The sequence below is a fragment of the Aethalodelphis obliquidens genome, unplaced genomic scaffold, assembly GCF_003676395.1.
Source record: "Aethalodelphis obliquidens isolate GAN/ISIS:26980383/991018 unplaced genomic scaffold, ASM367639v1 scaffold3, whole genome shotgun sequence".
Classification (NCBI taxonomy): domain Eukaryota; kingdom Metazoa; phylum Chordata; class Mammalia; order Artiodactyla; family Delphinidae; genus Aethalodelphis; species Aethalodelphis obliquidens.
This window is the reverse complement of record NW_020837947.1, coordinates 87,169,255-87,192,968: the sequence shown is the minus strand read 5'-3', so window position 1 is coordinate 87,192,968 and position 23,714 is coordinate 87,169,255. Positions and strand designations below refer to the sequence as shown.

The window sequence follows — 23,714 nt, the reverse complement described above, 5'->3', positions numbered from 1 at the left end:
AGCATATGTATTATGTCATGTCTCTTTACTGCTCTAAACTCTTATTATTTCCCAGTCACGCTTAAATGGAAATTTGAAGTCTCTAATATGGACTATCAATTCCCCAGGAAGCTTTCTTATCTAATGTCTTACCTCATGTTTCCTTGTCCACTTCTTCTCCAGGGAGTGTTACTGGAATACACCAACTTCATTCTCACTTAAGGATTTTGTGCTAGCCAGATTCTTTGCCTGAAATATAACTCCCCGAATATTTTCCTGGGTAGGTCCTTAATTTGGTCATGTGTTTTCTCAATCACCACGCCTACAGAGATGCCTTTCTTTCACAATCTAACTTAACTAGTTGGTTAAGCAAGGGAAGAATCAATATTCTCTGATTCTTTATTTTGCCTTTTATATATCACTTATCTCCAAGAGTTGGGCCATATAATTATTCATTTACCAGTCTATTGCTCACTTTCTCTTCTAGAATATTAGTTCTGTGATGACAGGGACTTCTTTTAGTTCACACTCTGTTTCCAGAGCCTAGATACATAACGAACACAACCTGCTTTAAAATAGTCATAGAATAAATAGACACTTGTGAATGAATTAATAAATTATGCATGTCCCTGGGGAGATGATAACCAAAGTTTGTCATTTCTCATCTATTAGAAGAAGCTCACAAGCTGGAATGAAATTCTAGCCCCACTTTACAACATCTGTAAGTTTTTGTATGTGCTTCTAAACATCTCACCTCAGTTTTCTCATCCACAAGATGGACAAATAATAGATGTTCCACATATAGTACAAATGCAAATAAAAATAGTACAAATAGTAATGCAAAATAAAATATTTAGTACATTGTTGCTGGCAATAAAGTGGGATTGAACAAATGTAATTTTCCTTTTCCAAAGTTAGTCTCATAACTCATACATTCGGGTTGGTCCTGGCTGTGCTTCAGATGTCCTACTCCACATTCTCCCTGACATAGGCCCCAGGGTACAATGGGGGTGACTGAGGAGAGCCTGGCAGGCCTTGCTAAGGCCTTCAACCTGAAGCCAGTATGGAGCTGAAGGAATTAAATTTCAAATGCTGAAGGATGGTAACACATTTTCCCAAAAAAGGGAGAAATGATACAACTAATACAACGGTGTCTGATTTTCACTTTGTACCCATTATCCCCACTGGAAATGTTTCTCTGGGGGTTGATAGAGTATTGGTCACGTAGAAATAAAATCTGCATCAGAAAAGGTACACCAATAGAGAAGTTCATGTAGGCATGATAACATGTGGCAAAGACAGTGATATTAAAACTTGACCACTTTTAGCTGCCTGTTTTGCATTGATATTGTTAAATCTTTAAAATAGAAAAATGTTATATGTGAATAAGAGATATTTGAATTGGAAAATAGGATCTTAAATCATCTTGTCCATCACACTGTCAAGGTAGGTTTTCTCTAACAGGCTTTATGACTCAAAGTATATAAATGCAAAAAAATATTTTTAATCATTATCACTTTATTCTCTTAAGGAATAAGACAATATGTGGTGTTTTTTTTCTGACATTCTTGGTACTTTTATAGTTATATAGGCCTGAGTTTAAATAATCTTTTCATCGATTGGTCTCTAGTGAATGAATCTTTATATTAAATATGCTTAGAATATTCATTTTGTCTAATATTCTGTACTTTACTTTATAGTAATATCATGTGGTACAATAATGATTGTAAAACAGAGCCTTTTCAGTATAAAATCTAGAAATGTTTGGGAACTTGATGAAATATGACTAGCTTATATTAAAAAAAACAAGCACCCAATCTCTGTTTCCATTTTAAATAATGGAAATAGTAAAGGTTAGTGCCAAAGCTCAATGGTTTACTAGAAGTTAAAAATATATACAAGAATCTGGAAGTAATGGACACATTTTTAGGAAAGCACAACCTTCCAAGACTGAACCAGGAAGAAATAGAAAATATAAACAGACAAATCACAAGCACTAAAATTGAGACTGTGAATAAAAATCTTCCCACAAACAAAAGCCCAGGACCAGATGGCTTCACAGGTGAATTCTATCAAACATTTAGAGAACAGCTAACACCTATCATTCTCAAACTCTTCCAAAATATAGCAGAGGGAGCAACACTCCCAAACTCATTCTACGAGACCACCATCACCCTGATACCAAAACCAGACAAAGATGTCACAAAGAAAGAAAACTATGGGCCAATATCACTGATAAACATAGATGTAAAAATCCTCAACAAAATACTAGCAAATAGAATCCAACAGCACATCAAAAGGATCATACAACATGATCAAGTGGGGTTTATCCCAGGAATGCAGTGATTCTTCAATATATGCAAATCAATCAATGTGATACACCATATTAACAAGTTGAAGGAGAAAAAGAATATGATCATCTCAATAGATGCAAAAAAGTCTTTAGACAAATTCAAAAACCATTTATGATGAAAACCCTCCAGAAAGTAGGTATAGAGGGAACTTTCCTCAACATAATAAAGGACATATATGACAAACCCACAGCCAACATCATTCTCAATGGTGAAAAACTGAAACCATTTCCACTAAGATCAGGAACAAGACAAGTTTGCCCATTCTCACCAGTATTATTCAACATAGTTTTGGAAGTTTTAGCCACAGCAATCAGAGAAGAAAAAGAAATAAAAGGGATCCAAATCAGAAAAGAACAAGTAAAGCTGTCACTGTTTGCAGATGACATGGTAGTATACATAGAGAATCCTAAAGACACTACCAGAAAACTACTAGAGCTAATCAATAAATTTGGTAAAATAGCAGGAGACAAAATTAATGCACAGAAATCTCTTGCATTCCTATACACTGATGATGAAAAATTTGAAAATGAAATTAAAGAAACACTCCCATTTACCTTTGCAACAAAAAGAATAAAATACCTAGGAATAAACCTACCTAAGGAGACAAAAGACCTGTATGCAGAAAACTATAAGACACTGATGAAACAAATTAAAGATGATGCAAATAGATGGAGAGATAGATCATGTTCTTGGAATGGAAGAATTCAACAGTGTGAAAATGACTGTACTACCCAACACAATCTACAGATTCAATGCAATCCCTATCAAGCTACCAATGGCATTTTTCACAGAAGTAGACAAAAAATTTCACCATTTGTATGGAAACACAAGAGACCCTCAATAACCAAAGCAATCTTGAGAAATAAAAACAGAACTGGAGGAATAAGGCTCCCTGACTTCAGACTATACTACAAAGCTACAGTAATCAAGACAATATGGCACTGGCACAGAAACAGAAATATAGATCAGTGGAACAGGATAGATTTCCCAGAGATAAACCCATGCACATATGGTCACCGTATTTTTGATAAAGGAGGCAAGAATATACAATGGAGAAAAGACTGCCTCTTCAATAATGCTGCTGAGAAAACTGGACAGCTACATGTAAAGGAGTGAAATTAGAACACTTCCTAATACCATACACAACAATAAACTCAAAATGGATTAAAGACCCAAATGTAAATCCAGACATATAAAACTCTTGGAGTAAAACATAGGCAGAACACTCCATGACATAAATCACAGAAAGATCTTTTTGACCCCCCTCTTAGAGAAATGGAAATAAAAACAAAAATGAACAAATTAGACCTAATGAAACTTCTTTTGCACAGCAAAGGAAACCATAAAGAAGAAGACAACCCTCAGAATGGGAGAATATATTTGCAAATGAAGCAACTGAAAAAGAATTAATCTCCAAAATTTACAAGCAGCTCATACAGCTCAATATCAAAAAAACAAACAACCCAATCCCAAAATGGGCAGAAGATCTACGTAGACATTTATCCAAGGAAGGTATACAGATTGCCAACAAACACATGAAAGAATGCTTAACATCACTAATCATTAGAGAAATGTAAATCAAAACTACAATGAGGGATCACCTCACACCAGTCAAAATGGCCATCATTTAAAAATCTACAAACAACAAATGCTGGAGAGGGTGTGGAGCAAAGGGAACCCTCTTGCACTGTTGGTGGGAATGTAAATTGATACAGCCACTATGAAGAACTGTATGGAGGTTCCTTAAAAAACTAAAACTAGAACTACCATACAACCCAGCAATCCCACTACTGGTCATATACCCTGAGAAAACCGTCATTCAAAAAGAGTCATGTACCACAATGTTCATTGCAGCTCTATTTACAATAGCCAGGACATGGAAGCAACCTAAGTGTCCATTGACAGATGAATGGATAAAGAAGATGTGGCAATATATACAATGGAATATTACTCAGCCATAAAAAGAAACAAAATTGAGTTATTTGTAGTGAAGTGGATGGGCCTAGATTCTGTCATACAGAGTGAAGCAAGTCAGAAAGATTTAAAAAAATGCCATATGCTAACACATATATATGGAATCTAAAAAAAAAATGGTTATGAAGAACCTAGGGGTAGGACAGGAATAAAGACACAGAAATAAATAATGGACTTGAGGACACGGGGAAAGGCAAGGATAAGCTGGGATGAAGTGAGAGAGTGGCATAGACTTATATACACTACCAAATGTGAAATAGATAGCTAGTGGGAAGCAGCCGCATAGCACAGGGAGATCAGCTCAGTGCTTTGTGACCACCTAGAGGGGTGGAATAGGGAGGGCGGGAGAGAGATGCAAGAGGGAAGAGATATGGGGATATAGGTAAATGTATAGCTTACTTACTATGTTATAAAGCAGAAAATAACACATCATTGTAAAGCAATTATACTCCAATCAAGATGTTAAAAAAAAAACTATATACATGGAAAGTAAGATTGAAAAGCTATTTTCACTCTGTTTAATTAAATCACTGCCTTTAGCCACTCTTCCATAGACAGCTAAAAAGGGACTATTAAAAGTGACAATTGTTGTCCAGTATCTGTCACAAAATAATTTGTGTACCATTCAGAGTGACAACAATGTTCATGAGATATGATTTTACATATATTTTTGCAAAATATTAAAATTATGCTATGTTAAATCCTTGGAATTTTATCATCTAAAAGTTTAAGCAATGCTTACTGGAATGTGAAAGTAAATATATGGTATAATGAAAAGGATTGAATGCTGTTTATTCTTGCTAACCATTGTAATGAATAAAATTAATTTATATATCAGTACACTCATCACAACAGCTAGAGAGCAGATATGCAACAAGTGAGTTGTCTTTGGAAGTTTCAACCTTTGTTATGTTAGCACTAGCGCAATGTGGAGGGTCTGGTCTTTCTTGGATGTCAGGAGACAGTAATACCAGCAGCATTTATGCAACAATGGTGTGCATACATCTGCAAATGCCAACCTCTGTCTTTAGAGTGGACATGATGGCATCATTTTTATTTAAAAGGAACAAGATATCTTGAGGGTCCTCCATATCTTGCTCATGCTTAATAACAGACTTGAAAGATTGCCATATTTTCACAGGGGGACTTATATTGAACTTTTGGAGTCTCCATTGCTGGTTTGAAGTAACTTCACTGAATGTTCCATGGAGTCAGGATGCAAGTCTGGGAAGTTCAGCCTTGAGTCCCAAACACTTAGCAGGGGCTCCAATACAAAGTTTTGAATAATTGAATTAGTGAACTGATGTGTTTCCAAATGAGATATATGAATGACAAAGCATTCCAGATAAACAGAACACCTGTGAAGAACACTGGTGTCACTGGTATATGAAACTCTGCTGCAAGAAGATATGCAAAAAGACAGTTGGAGACCCTCCAAAGAGCTGTCTCTTCCATGTGCTTTATGGACCGGCAGCTGTAAGAAGTAAACAGTTGTCAGATGTTTGCAATTGGCCACCTGCTCTTCTTACTCTGCAAGCTTTCCTTGAATTCCTTTGTTCACTTTTATGGTTTTATCTGCTATTTTTATATTTAATATTCCCAAACATATTTTTTATTCATATCATTACTTTGAGCCACAGACTCCTTAATATAAATCTGCCCGCTGTATATATCTAGCCAGAGAATTATTCCCACAAGAGTATTGAGCAGAGTTCTCTCCTGTAATAACCTAAATGGGAAAAGAGTTTGAAAAAGAATAGATACATGTATATGCATAACTGAATCACTTTGCTGTACACCTGAGACTAACACAATATTGTTAATCAATTATACTCCAATATAAAACAAAAATTAAAAAATAGAGTTCAAATCTACATGTCCAAAATGGAAGTTTGCACGTTACTATTTGTATCAGACTCTCAGAGGCACCACTTTAGATCTTCTGAGCCTCACCACTTCTAGAGACTTGGGTCAGTCTGTCTGGCCTTAGGTGCTGCTCAGCAGGGTACCCCTTCCTACCCTAGAGGACTGTCCTGAGAGGCGGTCATTTATGTGGCCTCTAGGAGAGACCAGTGAGACTGAACCCTCAATCCCATTTATTGTGGGGCAGTCTCTGGCTTGAGAGCACTTCCTCTTTCAAGCTCTATGTCACTCTCCTCTTTTCTCTCTTCCAACCCCTGGGGTTACAGGGCACAGAAGGAGCCCAGGCTGACACACCATCAACATCTGCATCTCCTCTGGTGATACTTGCTGATGCCCTCTACTGTACCCTGATACTTCAGCAAAACCTTAGGAGTCATTCTTGCCTTCTTTTCTTCTTAATCTGCTTGACACCGTAGCTATATCTAGCTGTTGTTCCTTCTAAATAAAAGATGTGTCCATCTCTCTCTATTTCTGCCAACACTGACTTGTGTCAGGCACTTACTTTTCCTTAGATTATTGACATAGCTTCCTACCTGGTCTTCCTAAGTCTAGTCTCATATCTTGAATTTTAGGCTCCAAACAACATACACGGATCCAGCTGATACACCTAAAAGCAGGTCTGAACTTGCCACCCACAGTTCCAAACCCTCTACCTACCAAACCTTCATCACCTCATTAGAGCTTACATTTTGAAGCTGGTCTCTCATGACTTTGTGTCTCAAATTTTTGCTGCAGAACCACAAAACAAGCCATTAAAAAATGCCTGTCTCTTTATCTAGAATACGTTCCCCTCTTCTTCTGCTAAACTCTCACTTCAGAAGCAAGATCAAGCATGCTTTCCTTCATAAATCATACCCATCCTTTCCCAAGCTGGGATAGATGCCTTTCTTCTATGCAACATAAAATTCCTTATGCATTTATATATTCTTCAGGAGAATGACTCTTGGTTTCATTTTGTTGTATCCCAGTGCCCTTATGGAATGATATTCACCCACAACAGGGATGCCCTTGGTATGGGAAGCCTCTACCTTTCCCCAACATTTGAAAGATGTTTTAGGCTCTGAAGGAGGGAGACCAGGTAAAGTGTCTGATTCTGAGATGCTGCTCTGACTGGATTTGGGTATTTTCCCATCCCTCCACCCCTTTCTCCTGAAAATGCACCAGACTATGCTTCCCAAGGGGCAGAAGGGGCCTGTTTTGTACATCTTTATATCTCAATACCTAGTAAAGAACCCAACCATCAGTTAAAAGGTCAATACATATTTACAGAATAGATGAATGAATATTACAGGGGTAAAGCTCAGGCACATCTGTGGTCAGACCCAGCTAGGACCAAATAGTATTCTTAGAAACTTGACCCAGAAACTTGATTTTATATAGTCTCATAATAAGCACACAGGATTTTCTGAGGTTACCAGTTATGTATACTTGCTGAGTGGGCAGCCACATTGCTAGAGTTTGCAAAAAAGGGACATGATCATGGTAATCAGAGAGTTTCTTGAAAGGCCTGAAGGGACTGTCCACCATACCCGGCAGCAACTGCTGCAGCTGAGTACCTTCTCTGGAATTAAGGGCCAGTGCAGTGTCTCTCTGACTGGGACTCAGCCCAGCTGTGGTGACTCTGTGCTACTAAGCCACATCCTGTACCTACACTAAATGACTTTCCCTGTGTCTGCTGATGTCTTTCCATCAATCACAGCCACTCTCATGGCACCAAGGAAGTATTTATATAGTAATCATCACTTTTATGATAATTGTCTGTCAGTGCTTCCTCCCACTAAGATGATGTGACTTCCTTAATGACAGGACCTCTTTCTATATTTATCTCAATATCCACAGCATAGCAGGAGTTAAAAACGTTGTAAAATCAAGGAAACTGTTTGTAGGATGGAGGGATGGTAAGACAGAGCTGGAGGGATACACTGGAACCAGATGAGCAAGGATGCCCGAGGCTAAGCAGAAACACTCTGGAACTTTGGTGGGTTAAAGATTTAGCAGCCTATCTTAGTTTGTATAATCTTCACTGCTGTAACCAAGTAACCACGAACTTTCAGTGGTCTAACAACCATTCATTTTTCTTGTTTAGGGGTCTAATGCTAGTCTTCCGATTCAATGGGATTAGGGGGCAAGATTTCTCCAGACACTGACTCAGGACATTCGGATACTTCCATCCTGTGACTCCCCATTAGCTAGTGACTTGGAGGCTTCTACATCCAGCCAGAAGGTGAGGGGAGAGAAAAAGTGAAGAAAAAGCTGGCCTCCTTCGTATGCTTTAGTCAAAAAGTGACATAATTCATTTCTCTTCCAATTCTATTGATGAGAATGAGTTCTGGGGCACCACCTATATAAGCTACAGGCAAACTTTTTATGTAAAGAGGTAGATAGTAAATGTTTTAAGCTGTTTTTAAGGCCATACATCTCTGTCATGTCTACTCAGCTTTATGGTTATAGCCTGAAAGCAGCCATAGATAATATGTAAATGATTGGGCATGGCTCTGTTCCAGTACAACTTTATTTATGGGCACTGAAATTTGAATTTTATTTAATTTATAAGGGACACAGAACATTATTTAAAGTTTTTTTCCAACTAGTTAAAACTGTAAAAAGCCTTCTTTGTTCTTGGGCCTTGTGAGGACAGGTAGGTGGTGGGTGAACTTAGCCTGTGGCTGCAGTTTGCTGAACTTGGACCCAGAGGCAAGGTGCCTGGAAAAGGTCATCTCTCTCTCAGCAAATGCCTTTAGTCTGAGCTGGCTGACAGCTAGTGAGGTTCCCTTAGTCTGTGCCTCTGGCTACTTAACTGTCCATACATGACCCTTTCTTCCATATAGCCCCTTCCCAGTCTCATCCAGCTACTACATCCAGCTAAAAGTCAAGGGTTTCTGGGTGATGTCCAGTCCTTCCCATTAGATCTGGCAGTGGCTCCTTACAGACTCAAAAACAATCCCCACTCTTAATTTGAACAGATGCAGCAGGGAGAGGATAATGGCACTGGAAGTCCCCTCAGAAGGCGAGGGGTGGGAATGCACAGAGATGATGTAAAACAGGAAGTTATCCCCGGTGACACCTCTGCCTCAGCCCTGTAGAGAGTTATTTCTTCCATTAGACTTATTCCCTGTCCATGGTGCCTGGACTGCCTCCCTGGTCATGTCTGAACTGGGCTCTGGGCAGTATGTGTCCCTTAGTGAAGGCAGGTCTTTCACACAATGTCTCATGCTGATAAAACTTTGGGTGCCCTAGAGACATTTTATATTTTCAGGGTGTTTTTGGATCCAGGTTTGTGGTTTCTTGGCAGTATACTTCCATTAAAATTGAAAAAGCACTGCTCTATTTGTATCTGGCCTGGTCTGTGTTAGTAACAACCTGTAATGTTCTTTCCTTGTCTAATTCTCAAGCTGGTTTTAGTTTTTTGTTTTCTTCTCCTCTTATATCTTTATCTCTCAACTTAATGACAGCTACCTTGAGGTCATCTGAACAGCATGCTTGAAGGAGATAGAGGATCCTCTGAATTGATCTTTGCTGCATGGCTTAGTTCTTATATGTTGCTGATAGATCTTAATAAGACTGCGTTGCTCTCAGCATTATATATTCTTAATTCTGTTTTTGGGGAGTGGTTACAGAAATAGTCAGCTTTCTAAATTGTAGAAGCTTCAATCATATGTTAGATCCTTAAAGTTCTCTTCATCTAGTAAATGACAATAAATGCACTTCCTGAACATCACAGGCCAGAGATCAGACACTTTACTTCAGCTCACATCCATGGATGAGAACTCGCTCCATAATCCCACTCAGATGCAAGAAGGGGAGTGGGTAGGTTGTGGAGAGAATTGAACAAATGTGTTCTTGGCTGTGCAACTATTTCTGTGGGGCAGTTCTCTATTATGGAGGGGGTGAACGAACTGTTTTGTTGCAAAGCCGGTAGAGAATTTAACTGAAAGTAATGAGTAATTCTGAAAGTAATGGTAAGCACTTGGAAGACTGCCATCAATTAATAACAAAAGTAGAAATTGAAAATATGTCCAAAGTGTAGTGCAGTGTATAGAAGCTCGAGGGACCTGAGGTATATGACATTCACAGGCTCATCATTGTTTGAACATAGGAGATAGTTTTTGCAGAGCCATTATTAATCATGAACACTACCATGGGTAATATTATTCATAATAATAAAACATGTTATATATTATCAGGCCCTCAAATAATACCATTTGAAAAAAGGTTCCTATCAATTTTTACCAGATATAATTATATTTGTATAAGTAAAATCTATCTATATCCATTTCATTGCAAAACTAAAAATAGCTTCTTTTTCTTGAATGTTTCATTTCCCAAGTATTAAAATAGACTTTAAAATATAAATATTGATATCTTTCAATTGTCAGGGAAAGCATACAATGCACAGAGATTTGAATGAAACAGGAATAGAACATTGGGAAGTTTCTACAATGCAGAGAAATGAAAATATATTCAGTTAAAAAACCTTATGCAAAGTGAAAAAGTTAAATTCGAATAGAAATGAACCCAATTTATAGTTTAACAAAAACCTAAAAATTTCTTGTTTGTATTCTGCTCTTAAGTGTCTTTGCATCTATTTCTTCTCATTTATTTTAGTATTTTATTTTGTACTGGGAAAAATAGTTAAAAAAATAAAGTTAGCACGTTTGAACTTCTCATGGAAATCATTATTCTTCTTAGATGACTATTCTAGTTGATTGGAAATGTGGTCAAATAAACATATGTGAAGATGGCTAATCTTAAGAGTTACCAAAATGGAAGCCCTTCCCATGTCCAGGCAATGTGCTAAGTGCATTGCTTCTATACAATGTCATTCAGTCCTCATGTCAACCATTATTATTGTCCTTATTTACAGGTAAGGAAACTGAAATACAGAGGTTAAGTAATTTTGCCAAGGTTATTTTTATAGGAAGCAGTAGAGCTGAACTTTGAAATTTGGTATATCTGACATTACCTCTTCTGCCACAGAAATACACCAACTTGAGTCAAACCCACTTTTCATAAAACCATCTAGTTAACTATCAATTAAAAGGTTCTCTAGTCTCCACCTGTGTAACTCAGCAGAGGCAATCCTCTGGAGTTGCAGCATATTAACCATGTTTTGTGATCAAATCTGTGTAATAAGAAAACAATATATTTTTACTTACTTTTAGGGAAAGAATTGTTTTTATTTGTGAAATATGACGGAACATTTAATTCCGAAAATACAGACCTGAGACATAGTGCAGAAGTAAAAAAAAAAAAAAAAAATGACATAATGAAAGTTAATTGCTCTTCTTACTATGATAGGAAAATTTTAAATTGAGTTTCTAGAGTGTGAGGGTTTAAGGATTCCTAGAATAATAAGATGAGGACATATTCTAGGGAGGGCACACAACTTAGAATAAGGTTGGGACTGAGGCCCAGAGCAGATCTTAAGAAATACCTGAGGTGGGAATGGTCAAGGGATTTCTAAAACCAAAGATGGATAATATTCAATGTTTCATATTTTTGCCTTGTTATGCTGTTCTCTGAAATACTCGACCCCTTTTTCCTAACCTCCACCACCCTAATTTCGTGTTAGCTTTTCTTTGGAAAAATCTAGGAAAAAGGATAACGTTGAGTTTTAATATGAGGAGGAACAAAGGAGAAATAACAATTACAATGAAAACAATAGCTAATAATGATAAGTGCCTTCTAGGTATTTGACACTATTCTAAGAAGTTTTTTAAAATGTATATTTAATCATGCATCTCTTACAGCAACACTGTGTGGCCAGCATTCTTGACACCATCACCACATAAAAATGAAGGAAGCACTAAGTCACACAGATAATATGGTGCAAAACCATCTAAGGCATGGTTCTAGAGTCACTGTTCTCACCTTCCCACTTGATTGCTCTGAGATTTAGAATCAGAGTGCAAGTGATATCAGGGTGTCACTTCACTTGAGGAATGTAAGTAAAGAGAGTGTGACAAAAGCTATGCTTTTAAACGTAAGTACCCTAGTGATCATGGGGAGGACAGAATTTACACATGCATGGGGATCAAGCCATTTTTAGATACATTAAAGGAAATTATGATTTCACAATGGTCACTCCATTCCTGATATTTGAGGAATTGCAAGAAATATAAATATTTACACAAATATGCAATTAAGTACCTTAGATGGTAATAAAGCCTAGATTGTTAAAAGGCTTTAATTATGCACTTACTAGCTCTATTCTAATGTATCTTTAGAAACAATTGCATGTCTAGTCATTGGATAACTCATGCGTCTATTCTTTTTTCCCATATGTACTCTTAAAAAACCTCTAGTCATACAGATTAAAGCTACCTTGCCATTCTCGAATCAAAAGAATCCTGAAATGTGTGATCAAATCCATTACAGAATTCTAGAGGATAAATCATTTAAACATATTATGAAGGAAACTGAATATATCACAACGTATAAGAAATAATAAAAATTTCAGTTATAGATATAAGAACTATGCATTTTCTAAATTTTATTTATTATTAAGACCACTGGGATTATCTAGTTTGGATTTGGAGAATCCAGAAATTAAAGAACATTTATTTCTAAGCATATATATGTATCTTTTTATTCCCAAATTCCCATATATTTACAAAATTAAAAACAAGAACAAACCAAAAAATCTTTGATATATGGGAGCGAGTCTAGATATCTGAGAAAATACAAATATTTTCCAAGTATGTAGTAGATCATCTCTGTACTTTCCCTGTAGAACTGTAGAATTTGATTAAAATACAGCTAAAGCATTTTCCATAGTATGACTTTATGAAGCAAAGCTTCCACTGTAACCTTAAATGATTTTAAATCTTAAATGATTAAAATACTTGATATAGTTGATATCACCTTTAAAAAATTTTAATATATAGTCCATATAAATCTACATATTTAATATAAATTTCAATAAATGGTGTTGGGAACCTGGATGTCTACATGCAAAAGAATGAAATTGAACCATTATCTTACACCATAAACAAAAACCAACTTAAAATGGATTAAAGAATTAACTGTAAGACCTGAAACTGTAAAACTCCTAGAAGGGTTTTACATAAGGAAAAACTCCTTAACATTGGCCCTTGGAAATGATATTTTGGATATGATACCAAAAACTCAAGCAACAAAAACAGCAATAAACAAAAGGAACTACATTTAAAAAAAAAATGCTTCTGCACAGCAAGGGAAACAATTAACAAAAGGAAAAGACAACGTATATTGGGAGAAAATATGTGTAAATCATATAACTGATAAAGGGTTAATATCTTAAATATATAAGAAACTCATACAACTCAATAGCAAAAAAGGCAAATAATCTGATTAAAAAAATGGGCAAAGGACCCAAGTAGATACTTTTCCAAAGAAGATACACAAATGGTCAACAAGCATGTGGAACCTTGCTCAACATCACTACTCATAAGGAAATGCAAATCAAATCCACAATGAGATACCACCTCACACCTGTTAGGGAGCTTATTATCACAAAAATAAAAGATGACAAGTTTGGAGGAGGATTTGAAGAAATAGGAGACCTGTATACTGTTGGTGGGATTGTAATTGGCACAGCCATTATGGAAAATAATATGGAGATTCCTCAAAATACTAAAAATAGAATTACTATATGATCTGGCAATCCCTTTCCTGGGCATATACCCAAATGAAATGAAATGAGTACCTCAAAGAGATATTTGCACCCCAATGCTCATTGAAGTAATAACCAATATATGGAAACAACCTGATGTCTGTCAATGGATGAATGAATAAAGAAATTTTCATAAGTATATATAATTGATTGGAATATTTTTCAGTCTTTAAAAGGAAGGAGATCCTGCCATTTATGGCAACATACATGAAAGTGGAGGACAGTATGGTAAGTGAAATGAGCTAGCATCAAAAAGAATAAAATACCTAGGAACAAACATACCTAAGGAGGCAAAAGAGCTGTACTCCAAAAGCTACAAGATGCTGATGAAAGAAATTGAAGATGATACAGATGGAAAGATATACTGTATTCTTGGATTGGATGAATCAATATTGTCAAAAAGACCATATTACCCAAGACAGTATACAGATTCAATGCAGTCCCTATCTTATTACCAATGGCATTTTTCACAAACTTGAACCAAAAAAAAAATGTAAAATTTGTATGGAAACACAAAAGACCCCAAATAAATAAAACAATCCTGAGAAAGAAGAATGGAGCTAGAGGAGTCAGGCTCCCTGACTTCAGACTATACTACAAAACTACAGGAATCAAAACAGTATGGTACTGGCACAAAAACGGAAATACAGATCAATGGAACAGGATAGGAAGCCCAGAAATAAAGCCACACACTTATGGTCAATTTCTATAACAAGAGGTAAGATCATACAATGGAGAAAAAGCCTCTTCAATAAGTGGTGCTGGGAAAACTGGACAGCTACAAGTAAAAAAATGAAATTATAAAATTCTCTAACACCATAAACAAAACAAAATAAACAAAAATAACTTGAAACAAAATAAACTCAAAGTAGATCTGAGTGAAGTAAGTCAGACACAGAAAAACAAATATCATATGATATTGCTTATATGTGGAATCTAAAAAAGGGTATGAATGAACTTATTTACAAAACAGATGTAGAAAAAAAATTTATGCCTACCAGGGGAAGGGATAAATTGGGATATTGGGATTGACATATACACAATACTATATATAAAACAGATAACTAATAAGAATCTGCCGTATAGCACAGGGAACTCTGTTCAATACTTTGTATGGCCTATATGGGAAAGAATCTAAAAAAAGAGTGGATATATGTATATGTAAATCTGATTCACTTTGCTGTACACCTGAAACCAACACAATATTGTAAATCAAATATATTCCAGAAAAAAAGATTAAAAAAAATCTAAGTGTAAGACTGGATACTTTAAAACTCCTAGAGGAAAATACAGGCAGAACACACTTTGACATAAGTTACAGCAATATGTTTTTGAAATTTTTAAATTAGGAGTTTGGGATTAACATATACACACTACTATATATAAAATAGATAAATAACAAGGACCTATTGTATAGCATGGGGACCTATATTCAATATCTTTTAATAACCTATAATGGAAAAGAATTTGAAAAAGGTTTTATATATATATATTATATATTACAATATGTACATGTAACTGAATCACTTTGCTGTATACCTGAAACTAACACAACACTGTAAATTGACTGTATTTCAATAAAAAATGGTTAAAACATAAGCTATTCTCAGAAAGAAAAATATTACATGACCTCACTTACATGTGAAATCTAAAGAAGTCAAATACACAGAAGTAGAGCATGGAACAGTGGTTACTAGGGGTAGGTAAGTGTCAGAAGTGGGGAGATGTTGGCTAAAGGGTACAAAGCTGCAGTTATATAGGATGAATAAGTCTAGAGATTTAATGTACAAAATGATGATGATTGTTAATAATACTGTAGATTTTAGGTGCTTCCTTTGAAACTTATTATTTTTATTTTATTTTTTTATTATTTTTTGTTTATTTGTTTGTTTTGTTTTTTGCGGTACACATTCCACTCACTGTTGTGGCCTCTCACGTTGTGGAGCACAGGCTCTGGACGTGCAGGCTCAGTGGCCATGGTTCATGGGCCCAGCCGCTCTGCGGCATGTGGGATCCTCCCAGACAGGAGCACGAACCCGTGTCCCCTGCTTCGGCAGGCGGACTCTCAACCACTGCGCCACCAGGGAAGCCCTATTATTTTTATTTTAATGAAAATATATATTTAAAGTGTACATATGATGATTTGATAAACATATACGCAGTAAAATGTTTATTATAGTCAAGCTAACTAACATATCCATCTCCTCACATAGTTACCACATTTTTTATGGTGAAGGCACCTGAAATTTACTGCAAATTTTCAGTGTTCAGTTCAGTATTATTAACTGTATTCATCTGTTATTAAACTTCGTGGTAGATATCAAAATTCTCCTATACTATTGTCCTCATGATGGGAATCAGCAACTCATGGCATGGTTCATCTACCTGAAACCATTACACTCAGCTGGCTGTCATGAAAGGTAGGCAAGTCAGGGTAGACACATTCAAAACAGAGTTCCTACACCTGTGATAAATTCAACTTCATGTGGCAAGCTCTCATCTCTTCAGTCCCAAATGTACAAATGTACATTGAATACTAAACCACAATTTCAACTCTTCTCCATCATCTGGTCTTTACTTGTAAATGACAATCACATCTCTAGGAAACCAAGAGTGCATCAATCTCATATCAGCACATTGTGGTGAGATAAGTATCAGACTGGTTAAAAAACTGGAGAAAATGGTAACTTATATTATTTCATTTTAGATCTTATTTTATTATGTTTTTGAAGGTAATAAATGATCAACCTTTGGATTCCTATTTCTGAGTAATCAAATTTTTCTTTTAGATTTTATTTTGAAGGTTCATACTGTCTACTTAAAAATGATGGTGGAGGGTTTTTCTAAAAAATAAATGAAATTTTACATATTACTTAGGATGTTAAAACTCTATGCCTTAATCTTTTACTAATAAAACATTTAAATCAAATATTTATTTAATAGTAGGGCATTTAGATTGGCACCACAAATTTATAAGAGCATGCTATGTATTATATAACTTACTCCTTTTTGAAAAGCCAATAATATTCATTTTAATGATACTAGTGACCTGTTGAGATGATCTGTACACAAACAGTTAAAAAGTAGAAAATGATCTCTTGTGCTTTCGGCCTTTTGTTTCTGAATCATTGCCTTTGTCTTGAATACTTCTTACCATTATCATAACATACTCCTTCAGAAATAGTAATTATTTAAAAGACAGTACAAATAAAAGTTAATCCAGACTACTTAATAATATATGGAGACATTTGAGAATGCATAATAAAGGGTAAGATGGTTGTTTGGATATAATGCAGCTTTAAAAGTGCACAAAAATGGTATGCTGCCATAGTTATCTTTTTTTTTTTTCACTCAATATGTTATAAGATCTATCCATATTGAAACATATAGGTGAATTTCATTATTTTCAGCTGGCTTGTATTTCATCATGTTTACCATACTTTTAAACATCCATTTCCCTGCTTTCGAATGTTTTACTATTTCTAATAAGGCTCATCAGTGTGTCGCTGGATCACATCAGGGTGCCTCTCTAGGGGAGAAAGCTGTAGGAGGAATAACTGATTTAGCTGTTCTTGACATCTTACTACATTGGTACCTGATCCCTGATCCTGAATGGAAGATCAAACTCAGATAAGACATAAGCCAGTACATGATAAAATGTTCCTGCCTGAGGTATACACTATGTAGTAATTAAGAACACAGGTGAAGTAAATATAGGTGCCTATTAAAATAGGCAGGAAAAAGGGGCTTCCCTGGTGATGCAGTGGTTAAGAATCTGTCTGCCAATGCAGGGGACATGGGTTCGAGTCCTGGTTCGGGAAGATCCCACATGCCCCAGAGCAACTAAGCCCGTGCGCCACAACTACTGAGCCTGCACTCCAGAGCCCACACTCCACAAGAGAAGCCGTGGCAATGAAAAGCCTGTGCACCACAATCAAGAATAACCCCTGCTCTCCCGCAACTAGAGAAAAGCCTGCTTGCAGAACCCAACACAGCCAAAAATAAAATAAAATAAAATAAAATAAAATAAAATAAAATAAAATAATAATAAATTTTAAAAAAGACAAAGCAATTTCTTCCATGTTTTAAAAAAACAGACAGGAAATAATATAACAATCTAAAAGTGAAAGGATTTGTTATATAAATAAATATAATTATCAATTCTATCACTGGAAAAAACCTTGGTAGAAAAATTCAAGCAAACAAAAAAACAAATAACAACAACAAAATAAACAAAACCCCAAATACCATAATAGGTGAATTGATTTTCTTGTCAGTCCTATGCTGAAATTTCCAGTTATTGCTGGATTTTCTTATATCACCAGTATAAAGTTGATTGCTAAGAAAGAGATGAGGAACTAGAACATACTATTCTAAAATTTTAAGTCTTTTGGTCAATTAAAAAATGCATCAAGCAAGAGATCCACAAATTGTGGGGATATTCACTTTATGTGTGTAAAACAGGAAGTAGTATTAATTTTGGTTTTGGCTTCTCAATAGCAGCATCTCAGTGCTAAAATTAATATCAGATGCTAAGACTACAGTCTCTGTAAGAAAATTCTGAATCACCCGGAGTCCTCTACTGTAGAAACAGCCATCTGTAGAGAAGTCTTGTTGTAATAATCAGATAAACAGAGTGTCATCAAGCATTTTAAAGGAAAGCAGCAGTTCTCATGGGAGACCCTATGGAGTCTGGGAAGTCACAATAATTTTTCATATGGCCTGCGAGGTTAACACATTTTTAATAATGATACTGAGATGTTATTTGACTTTTTCACTGTGTTTACATTTGCAGTGGTGATCCAAGGACAATGGTGGAGAAAACTGCTGATGACTAAAAATAGTAGTACCAAGTTACACTAATGGGTATAGTGTTCTCTACTAACAGTTTAAAAATCCAAATTTCACATGAGTGTACTTGAGGCAGTGGCAAAATTATTATTTTTTAAAATTATAATTTATAAGTATATGCTTTTTTACTAATGTGTGTGAAGCAAAGGGGAGTATGCATAAAGTATACTTCTCTGCATGCTGAAGTGTGAAGGTTGCCTCCAGAAGAAGCAATTTGTGATTATTTGATGTGTGAAAGCAACTAGCTGCTTCTTTTCATGGCAGATGATTTTACTTGAAAGAACTAGTACTCAAACTATGGTTACATAATCTTAGGTATTAGGTAGACATTTTCTCAAAACCAAAATGAGACTATCACTTCAAGGAAAACAACTAACAGTATTCGTTGCCAATGATAAAAATTGAGTTTTAAGGCAAATGTTAGAATTTTGGAAAAATCTAAAATGCACCCTTTTGCACTTGACAGCTTTACAATACTTAAAGACACTCTGGTGAGATTGGAGGGGATATTCACAGATAAGATTTTTCAATATTTTATATTGATATGTGTTGACATTTAGGTTACCTGAATAACTGAAGGACCAATATTTTTCTGGACATAGTACAAAATTGTGCATGGGTAGAAGATTCATTCAAAATGCAAGATAAAACAATGGATTTTCATTTACAGAATATGAAAAGTTCACTGATTGGATTTTACATTTCACATTGCAACTAATGTTTAACAGTCTATGACTTACCAAGTTTTGGTGTAATATCAAACATGAGTATTCCCAGTTGCTTGAAAAGGTTACGTAAGTATCATTATTATTTCCAAGTACATATCTATGTGAAGACTGAATTTCTTCAACTACTTCAACAGAACAGTTACTGGACAGACTGAATGCAGAAACATATATCAAAATCCAGTATCTTCATTAAGCTAGGTATTAAAGATATTTGCAAAAAATGTGAAACCACCAATCTTTTCATTATTTTTATTTGTTGATTTGGTAAGTGTATTTATTTTTCATAAAAATATATTGAGGTTATTTATGTAACAAATTTATCTTTTCATTTTGTGCGTTAAATAATAAATTTATTTTAAACTCTTCTGTTTTCATTTCTAGTATGGTAAATACTGATAAATAATTCCACATAAAAAAGCTCTTTGCAGTCAAAATAATTTTTAAGAGCACAAAGACCAAAATGTTTGAGAATCACTTGGTACAGTGAATCTAAAATCAATTTCATAATAAAAATTTTTTGAAGAAATAATCATAGTAGGATCACAAAATATTTTATACAGCACATCTTTGAGCATCTACTATTCCTGACCCTGGGGAAACAGGAGTGGAAGAGGCCTGTAAAGTCCATGCCTGCAAGGAGCTCAGGTCATAGTAAGGGAGCCATCAAGGAAACTTATGAGCAAATAAAAACTACATTAAAATAGTGGCATCTCTTATAAAGAATAAAAAACAAATTATGGAAATAAAGAGTGACTAGGAGATATGCATGGAAGCTCACTTCGTTTTGGGAGGTCTAGGAATGCTTCTCTGATGAGGTCATAGATGTTGAGAAGCAGCCAGACTAGTGAAGAAGGGCTTGGGGAGATGATGAAGGGGCTTCTGGAGATAAGACTAGAGGACAACTTTCTGGAAATGGTGGAAAGTTTGGCAAAGAAGACCAGTCTCACTGAACTTTAAACAAAAAAGAAAGTCCAATTTTATCTTCTGTATAATTATGAGGGAAAGGTTACTTTTCTGATTTTTCTGATTTTCCTCAGAGAAGACTGAAGAATTAGAAAAATTTGAACTTTACTCGGTGTCATACAGCCAATAATTTAGAGAATTAGGCTTTGAAAACTCTATTACAAACCAATCCAATATAATAGCTCTCTTAAGAGAAGTGGTCTTAAATAAAATAAAGTGATGGTACTAGTTGATCAGAGGGACAGTGTAAATGTCCAGAGAAATTTAATAGTCTCCACTTGCTTTAACTCTGAACACAAGTAAAGTGCCTTTTATATGTTCACAGCTGTGTTGGATATCGTAGAGAGGGATAATTTCACTTCATATTTGTTAAAGAACCAATATCGCAAAATGGAGGTCAAACGACCGAATGGCATTGAATGTAAACAGAATAGGTCCTCTAGAGAAGAGAACAAGAAAAGACAAGGTTAAGAACTGCCATGCAGATAGCTGAGATCACCCAATTTTTGGTTTTGTTTTATACTCATTTCTTTTTAACATCTTTATTAGAGTATAATTGCTTTACAATGGTGTGTCAGTTTCTGCTTTATAACAAAGAGAATCACTTATACATATATGTATGTCCCCATATCTCTTCCCTCTTGCATCTCCCTCCCTCCCACCCTCCCTATCCCACCCCTCTAGGTGGTCACAAAGCACTGAGCTGATCTCCCTATGCTATGCGGCTTTTATACTCATTCTTAAAACAAAAGTTAAATGTGCCCTACTTTCACAAAATTAAAAAAGTAGTTTGCTTATCAAATTGCTAAATTAACAGATTATTATATAAATTATAGAAAGATTCTATCATTTTCAATGAATTTGCTGCCTAGTGACTGCCCTTAATTCATTTAACTATAAGTTAACAGATCATAGTATTTCACACAGAGGTAGAGAGCAAAGAATTTCAGAGTTAAATATTAGGAAATACTACTAACTGCAAACCAATTAAAAATGGAGATAGACTTTCAACATAAATTAGGAATAAATGGTAAAATATAAGGACTTACTGGTGTTGGATTTATATTAAAATTTCTAGAACCTATTCTGTGTGAATTTGTAAGATATTAGGTTTTCATTTGATTAAAAACAAATCAAGCAAACAAAAAAGCACCCTGTATACCACGGCATCATAGGTGTCACATAAATATTTAAATGTATTAGCTAAAGAGGAAACAGTGAGGAATGAATTATCCTTTTACTTTCTGAAGTATTTCCTTAATTTTTGAATACACACAATTTCCCCCTACCCATGAAGGAAACATTTGGCTATATTCAAATATGTAATGTTCTTATAGCCTTCTGTTTTTATTTTTCTTAAGGCACTCTTTATTTTTATATGTTAATTTAAGTATTTCATCAATATCTCCTCTACTACACTATAAACTCCTTAAGGACAGTCACTGTGTGACTGTTTATTCACCTTAGACCATAGTGAATAGTAGAATTTCAATATTTCAAAAAAATTTAGTAGAATATATCAGTGTGTTTCTTCTGTTGACAAACAGGCTTTTATGCTGTCCTGCTCCACCACCCTCTGCCCCACAGGTAAAGATTTCTGTATCCAGAAGCAGATTGTCTGAAAGGAATGTCACCAATAATGAAAATTTAAGCACAATGACAACTTTTTGAGAGTAATATTTTAGAATTAAACACTACCCTAAACAATACATCATATACCTGACTGTCAGTGTGCTTATATTTGAAATGCTCTGAGAGATGTTTTCTGATCATATTTAACTGATCATCTGTTGGTACATATGCTGAATCTTATACAGCACAAAGCAGAAACTCATTATAAATAAATGGTCCAACTTAATTGGGATGTAGCTTTAAAATGCTATAGTCTGTAAAGAAAGTAACGTAAAATGTAAAAGTGGAAGAGAAAGCAAAATGAAGAAAACATATTCTAGCCCTGATTAGATTATTTCAAATGGATATGTTACTTTTGGAGTGGTTATTTGAACAAGTAATTGAAAAATCATTAGTAGTGTCTTACCTGCAACTGTCAATATGAATTTTTTTCACTGCCTTGGATGGGATGAAAGATCCCCAGTTATTGATTTCTATAACTTCTATGCAGCCAGTAAAATTCTCAACTGGTCCAGAAATCTGACAGGGAGGAAGAGAAGGAGGGAGAGAGAGGAAAAGAAGCAGAGAGAGAAAGAGAGAGAGGGTAATTTATATTATTTCTACAATGTATTATTCTTGCTGCAAACTACTCAGAGAGTACAATCAGATTGGGGGTCTGATTTGATTTATTCAATATATTGGTAGAAATTAATACAACTCTTTGATAAATATTATTCTAAAAATTAGTAGGAAAGATTACCACTTTAGTCAAAAATTACTTGGAATCTGTATCTTATTATGGTATGAATTACACAAAGTCACTCATATGAATAAAGAAAACATTTTTATTATTTATTGGAACATAGGAGTAAAGTTGATACACTCATCTTATCCATCAAGAAGTTACACTCTTCCATCTTTTGCCTCTGTTCCATGTAATTTTTCTTTTGACATTAGTTACCTTATCCCATCCACAGCTATGGAACATCAAGAAAAATTTATCTTTCCAGGGGCAAAGGAAACACAGAATAAGCTACAAATATTTGTCACATCCTGTAGCCCTGATGCATTCTGCATGCCTTTTGTGTTCAGTTGTGCTGTTTATTCTTTTTAGGAATAATTTGTGCAAAAATAGATATCCAGAAAGATTGCTAAAGAGCAAAAAGAGAAAATGACCTTGGAAAGCATTCATTTTGATGAACAAATATAACCTCTTAAAAAGACATGACTTCTCATTGTATTCACTGTGAATATGCAGTATGACACCAGTAATTATATGTCTATATAAATTTACATTATGTTAAAAAAAGAAATTAGAAAACCTAAAAGGATTCAATAGTTAGAAATGAGTATTTATTTCAGGTTCTATCTTCTGTTTCTCAATATTATTAAAAATTCAAGCTAAGGTGGAGTAAATCATGACCAGGGCAATCATTGAATTTAGACGCTGAAAAATAAGTTGTCCACCTTGATTTCTGAATTACTAATATATACTGTTCACACTCTCAAGACTTGGCTTCTCATTGAGTGTAACATCAGAAAGAAAGAAAAAGAAAGAAAACAAGAAATCAAGAAAGAAAGAAAGAAAAAGAAAAACATAGATGGGAGGAAGAAAGGGAGGATGGAAAGAAAGACAGAAAGAAAGAAAAAGAAAAGAAAGAAGGGAAGAGAAAGAAA

At 35.0% G+C, this 23,714-nt stretch overlaps 1 protein-coding gene across 1 annotated transcript in view; it reads right to left on the bottom strand.

Annotated features, from left to right (window-relative positions):
* The window catches only part of EYS (EGF-like photoreceptor maintenance factor), a 1,677,823-nt gene that overhangs the window by 573,957 nt on the left and 1,080,152 nt on the right, over window positions 1-23,714 (bottom strand). Inside the window, exon 28 of the mRNA XM_027093793.1 lies at window positions 22,465-22,577. Coding sequence (XP_026949594.1) covers window positions 22,465-22,577 — 113 coding nt within the window. The remainder of the gene's footprint in view (window positions 1-22,464; window positions 22,578-23,714) is intronic.